This window comes from Adiantum capillus-veneris, chromosome 25 (genome assembly GCF_014529385.1).
Source record: "Adiantum capillus-veneris isolate H3 chromosome 25, ASM1452938v2, whole genome shotgun sequence".
Taxonomy (NCBI): Eukaryota; Viridiplantae; Streptophyta; class Polypodiopsida; order Polypodiales; family Pteridaceae; genus Adiantum; species Adiantum capillus-veneris.
The window spans coordinates 32,021,550-32,028,567 of record NC_140955.1 but is presented as its reverse complement, the minus strand read 5'-3'; the positions used below and the strand labels follow the sequence as shown (position 1 = coordinate 32,028,567).

At 43.0% G+C, this 7,018-nt stretch overlaps 1 protein-coding gene across 1 annotated transcript; it reads left to right on the top strand.

The window, feature by feature from the left end:
• Positions 1–4,164: 4,164 nt before the first annotated feature.
• On the top strand, positions 4,165–6,348 carry LOC147424665 (uncharacterized). Its single transcript, XM_086499973.1, has one exon. It carries the CDS (start codon positions 5,674–5,676, stop codon positions 6,346–6,348), a length of 675 nt encoding a protein of 224 aa, XP_086356099.1. The 5' UTR covers positions 4,165–5,673.
• Positions 6,349–7,018: the final 670 nt, after the last annotated feature.

Below are 7,018 nucleotides of genomic sequence, written 5' to 3'. Positions count from 1 at the left end.
ACCACTTTGTGGACACTCATGTGTCAAAATAACCAGCCCAATCTAAGTCCAAAAAAGCATGTAAATCTGGCGGAAATGATCTCCCCTTTGGATTAAAAAAGGCCAAGATGTAAAGTGCCACTCAAGTAGAAAAAAATCCCCTTGATATCTTGCCAATGCTTAGACCCTGGGCTATGCATGAATCTGCTGACCTGTGAGACTGCAAACTGAATATTCGACCTCGTGTTGCCTATATAAATAAGGTAGCCAATAGCATTTTGGTAAAGAGTGACGTCACCAGGATCACCAGCATCATGAAGACTCAATTTCAAACTTGTTTCCAGGGGAGTGTCAATAGGTTTGCAATCCTCAAATCCAAACTTACATAGCAATGTCTCTATGTAGTTTGTCTAACATAAGGCAATACCACCATCACACTGCTTAAACTGTATACCCAAGTAATGATACAACAGCCCCAAATATTTCATCTTGAAAGTAGCATTCAAATCAACCTTAAATTCAACAATATGTCCCTCATTTGGTCCCAATGATCAACAAATCATCCACATAGAGAACGACAATGAGAAGTACATCCCCCTCACGCTTTACATATAATGTGCTTTTTGTTGGAATGTTATGAAAGCCTCATTTGGTCAATGAGTATCAGCTTTCTTATACCAGGCACGAGGAGATGTTTTCAACCCATACGTACAATGCTTTCCTACATCTGCACACTTTATCATCTTGTCCTTTCTTGGCAAAACTGCAAGGCTGCATTACATCCTCAAATATGTCATCACTCAAGAAAGCAGTAACAATGTCTGACTAATGTACATCCCAACTAAAATGAGCTACCAATGCACATAGTAAATGCACAGTAGTCATATGGCAAGTGGAAACAAAAGTCTCTTCATAATTGTATGCCTTTTTAATGTGCATAACCTTTTGCAACAAGTGGAGCCTTATCGCGATCAATCTAGCTCACCATCTGACTTGTGTTTCAACTTGTAAACCCACTTCATACCAATGGCCTTTTTTTCTAGGAAGAAAATCACATAAAGTCCATGTGGCATTTTTTTAAGTGCAACATATTTTGATTGCATGGTAGCCATGCAATTTTTTGATTTTGTGCTTCATCTAAAAGATAGAGGTTCCTCACCATCACATAAGCTAGACACAGCCAGAGCATAACAATCTCATGCATAAGATGCATGGAGAGAACCTGAATGAGTATGACTAGACAACCAATTTATTGTCATGCAAAGTATGCACCAGCCATTTTGACATACATCTAGCGTGCTCATTCTTAGCCTTTTCCTCATCAAGTACATCATGATCAACATCTACATTTGTCCTTCATCCAATAATTTGATGCGGCCTTTGGAGATGAGGGCTTCGCAGAGTCCTCCAAGCTACATCATGTAGCTATGCATTTTCAAAATTCTGCCTGACAATGGTGGGCTAGTCTATGAGGTAATGGAAAAGCTCTCAAGACATGGAAAACTCTACAAGTTTCCATAATGAAGCAATTTCTTGCACGCAACGCCAAAGAAAAAGCGCTTACCAATTGGCAAACTTTGAAGCTAATTCCCAATGAGTATATCCGCAAGTATGTGGACAAGTTTTGGGATTTACATTTCAAAGCTACCATCTACCAAAAGATAGACTTGTCGAATAAATGCAACAATTTTGTGTGGGACTACCTGAAGATATGGCCAAGTATGTTAACTCTCAAAGGCCTAGGACCATCATTGAAGTAATACACCATCCTATGGCCGCTTCACGAATCAGTTTCCAACAAGGGACTAAAAGGAATTTTAAGCCCATGGAAATTAAAGACCGAAATGAACCTAGAGGTAAGAACAATGCTTAAAATTCTTCCCAAGGCAATTCTAGCAACAACAACAACAACAAAAAGACCAAGGACAAAGGAGTTTACAAAGGTAAAAATAAACTCTCTTCTTGAAGAGTTAGAAGCTTTTTGCAAAGACCCTAAATTTTTTAAGTGTGAGCAGCAAGGACGTGGCTATTATTATTGCCCCAAAAGAAATGCATGCAATGAGACTCCTAGAGCTTCCATGGTCGAAGATCCAAAAGAGGATACTCATTGCAAAGGATCATCCCTTTCCTATGCTTGGGTAAAGGTGAGGGAGCATGATGCCTTTATCCTTTTTGACCCTAGCCCTACTCACAACTTCGTATCAACGGAATTGGCCACTAAGGTGGGTATACAAGCTTTTGAGATGGGAGTCAGTGTGACTGCCGATGGAGATTTCAAGGGACAACAAGCCTCTGTTACTCCCTTGATTGGGAATTTGAGTCTTCATGTCCAAAGCTACGTCACCAAAGAGGACTATTTCATCTCCCCTCTCCAACATGAGGATGTTATCCTAGGGGCACAATGGTTCAACCGCATGGCTATCAATATGAAGTTTCTTGAAAGGAGAATTTATTTCATCTACAAAGAAAAGAACATGTATATAGATGCTAATGAGTCGGGTCGTACTATACCTTTTGTAAATTCACTTGCTTTTGATAAGTCAATGAAAAGCTCAATTTTCGCGTATATAATTTTTGTCAAAGAGTCCTAATGTTTTACCAAATCAAGGTAGTAGGAATCAAGAGGAATTAGAGTTGTCTAATTTTCTAAATAGATTCCAAGATGTTTTTATCGATGGCATCCCTATGGAGTTACCTCCAAAACGAGGGGATGATGACCATACAATAGAGCTTCTACTTGGGAGCTCACCGCCTAATAAACCTCCTTATCAACTTTCCCAAGCTCAATAATTCCTAATAAGAGGAATTATGAGAAAAGTACATGAACTGGTGGATAAGGGGATGGTGAGGCCTAGTTCCTCTCCCTTTTGTTCACCCGTCCTATTAGTGCAAAATAAAGACGACACATACAGTATGTGTGTTGACTATAGAGCACTAAATCGGATTACTATCAAGAATAGATTTCCCATACTAGGGGTAGAAGATCTATTTGATAAGCTACAAGGCTCTACCTACTTCAATAGGATTGACCTTAAAAGTGGCTATCATCAAATAAGGATAGTGAATAAAGACCACTTTTCACACAACATTTGGTCTTTATGAATATCTTGTCATGCCTTTTAGCTTGGCAAATGCTCTGGCCATGTTCAATCGCTACCAAAGAAACTTTTTAGACCCCATTGCAAGTTTATCAGAGTGTCCTTTGATGATACCATCATCTACTCCAATTCTCTCAAGGATCTTAGCAACATCTCCAGGTAATCTTTCAAGCTTTGAGGGAGAATAAACTTTTCACTAATCAAAAGAAGCTAGAGTGAATTTTTCCTTCAAGAGATTGAACACTTAGGCCACATTATCTCTCAAGATGGTATCCGTATAGATCCAACAAAGTTAGGTAATAAAAGGATGGCCTAACCCAAGAAATCTACATGAGCTATGAAGCTTTATTGGTAGGTGCACCAAAACACACAAGAAAAACCATCAAAAACTCAAAAAATCAAGCCACAAAAATATCTCTCTCAAAACATCACAAAAGCTTCACAAATTCTAATTTGATGGACTCTTTGTGTAGCCTCATAGCACCAATACAGGGCCACATAGTTTTGCAAAAAGCCGCACCTTCTTTCCTCAATTCCACACACACACACATCCATGGAAACCTCAAAAATTCCAAGAAAAAGAAAAATTTACCTTAGTGTGTGTATGGTATAGTCTTCTCCTTGCTTTGGATGTAGTCAACTCTCACCCTCTTCACCTTAACTTGAAGACCACCAGTTTGGATTGAGAAAAAGGAGTGTTGGTCAGTGTTCACTTGATGCATAGTTATCATTTAATTTTGAAATAACTCTCTCTCTCTCTCTCTCTCTCTCTCTCTCTCTCTCTCTCTCTCTCATAGTGTATCTCTACAAGTCGACTACACTATATGTCTGAAATTTCAATGTGTGGGGCAACAAATGGCCATGGATATGGGCGAAAGATACGTTAGGAAAGATGTCTATATAAGAACATCCATAAGTGCTTATAGAAAAATTCTTGAATAGCAGGACCATTACATGACTTAACAAAGAAAAATGTTAAGTACACATGGACTACAAAAGAGAAAAATGCTTTTGACAAGCTCAAAGAAAAGCTTACCTCTCAACATGTGCTTACATTGCCGGATCTCTCAAAACCATTTGAGGTCCAATGTGATGCTTGTGGAGATTGCCTTGGAGAAATTTTGCTTCAAGAAGGGCATGCCATAGCATAGGAGAGTCAAAGACTCAATTCCGATGAGCGAGTGTTGGGCATATACAAAAAGGAGCTACTAGCTATTCTACAGGTCCTTGACACATGGAAGCATTATCTTTTGGGTACTCCATTCATCCTACGAACGGTCACCAAAGTCTTAGTACTTCATGATGCAAACCAAGATTTTCGATAAACAAATGAGCTGGAAAAATTCTTTCACAATTTAATTTTCATGTTGCTCATATTGCTAGCAAGCACAATCAAGTGGCCAATGCACTATCACGACGACCAAAAGTAAATGTAGTGTCTATAGCAACTCACAATTATCTATCGTCTATTATAGATGACTATCCTACTGGCCCTAATTTCAAGGATATAATGTCAGGCATTGCCTTAGGGAATAAAGAAGAATCGTTCACCTTGCAAGATAGTTATCTTCTCTATGGCAATAGACTATGTGTTACTAACTCCCTGTGAGAAATCAATGTATGAATCCCATGCTCTTTCCTATGCGGGGCATAGATCTTTGAGGAGTACAGACGTTGGGATGGGATGGGGGAAACGGAACAACACACAAGACACAAACTCGATGCCTCTCTATAGCCCAGTAGGTATCCAACACCTCAAGCCACACAGAATCACACATACGCACACTATCTGTAACTGGCACCGAATAGCCTCGCATACGCACACTATCTGTAACTGGCACCGAATAGCCTCGCTTACGAACAACTTCGGCTACACACAATCACCTTTACCGACGCACACACCAATGCACCCATATCTATAAACACACTCACACCGGGAGACCTCGCAAGCCTCGACCGCATACAAAATCACACTCAGTCTGCAACCACAATCAATCTCTCGCTCTCTCTCTGCACACACATGCAGAAGACCCGAAGCCACCGCTACCACGGGCAACCGCACGAGACAAGATGGCCGAGAAGAATGATAGCAAATCCAATCCCAAACTCTAACCCAACCAGCCCATACAATCACGTATGTATAACAAAAGAACAAAATTCCGGGTACAATGATGGTGTCAGCCACGGTTTTGCAACAAACGGCTTCCTTATGCAGTCGATCCGAAGCCGCCGACTCTTCTACCGTGTGTACCGCTCTTCACAATTGCCACTTGTGCTCGGCTGGCAATCCTTCCACTGTATCCAAAAACACCTCACTCTTATCTATTCTCTTGGCTTGCGGACGATCGTGGGCAACCCATCCTCCACCTCGCGACTCTCGACTCCACAAGCGCCTCCTCTTCTACCTCTGCTCGCCCCCCTGCATGCCACAGATAGCGGCCCCACAGCCCCTCCGATCTGTCATACGATCACCTTCTTCGAGGCCAAGCACCTTGACGGCCTTCTCTTGTCTGTAGCCGATACTGCATAGCCATCACCCTTACCATGCAGCTCTTTTCCAGTCCTTGGCGACTTCCTGCCCACCAAAAAAAACTGCATGGACACCTCCTCATGGTGTCACCTCCTCAGCAAGGCGGCCAACTGTTTGCAACACCCCTCCTTCTTCCTCTGCGTAGCGTGCTACCCTACAGCAGCTCATGGCGGCTTTCCAACCGATGGAGCCCCTTCCCCTTTACTGCGCTCTCCACATATTGCCACTTCGTGGCGGCCTTCTTTTCTCTGCTCTCGGCCAGCCCACAATCTCCTTGATGGCGCAAGCCAGTTCACCTTCTCCTCGCCTGCTCATGCCATGGCGGCACTACCTTCATCTCCCTCTGCTCTTCTCTGGCCACTCCCTCTGGCTACCTCCCCTATTGGCAGCCCGCCTGTTTTTTTATATGCAGCCCTGGCGACCTCTTTTCTCTGCAACCTGGCCCCTCCCGTGGCTTGCTCACGTCCAGCCCCCCTTTCTCAGCTGACGGCTCTGCAGCCCCGACCACCTTCTGTGCTCAAGACCCCGGCACCTCTGATGGCCACTGGTTACTCTCATGCAAGGGGCCGGCCCTCCTCAGCAGCCCCCATCATGCTTACCCAAGTCGCGCAACCCCCTCCAGCTCCTCTCATGCAACCCTCCATCTGCCTCTCCTTTCCCATCCAGATGGCGCCCTTCAGCCCCATGCAATCCAGGCGACTGCAGCTCGTTCTTTTTTATAGCATGGCATTCTTTTTATAAAAAAAACTTATTCTTGCGATTTGGACCTCCTTCCCAGGGCCCATGCAGTGCTAGCTTCAGCTCGCCTTAAATAACAATAACTGTTCCTCATGTCACACCTTTGAATGACTCCTTCAAACTCGAGCATCGATCTCTTTGATAATTCGTCCCTATTTTGAAGCCACAGTCGCCAACCATAATGGCCAACCAAGAGTTAATAGGCATTGGTCTCCAAACGCCTAGAGAGCCTTGAACTCGCCGAACCCAAGGAAGTACTCTTGCATACATCATGGTACTATGGGACGGAGATATATATCAACCTGTAGTATCCTCAAGCATTCCAATTAGCAAAGCTTTTGAACCACATTTGACATGTTATATGCTCGATTTGGCATACAGATCACTGTGGAACCTATTCCCGGTTGCACCTGGTACTTGTCCAAGCCTTCTGCTATCACATTGTTTGCTGCCCTTTACCTGTTGCTGACACTTTCCATGGTCCGACACACCTTGAGTGCACCAATGTATTTCTATTGGCCTACCATGAAAGTAGACATACAAGAGCATGTTTCAAAATGTGTGGTATGCCAAAAGACCAAGTATGATAGAGGGAAGCAACTTGGATTACTCCAGCCATTGCCAATTCTTAATTCACCAGGAGAGAGTATATGCAGGGCCTTTTATCTTTGGA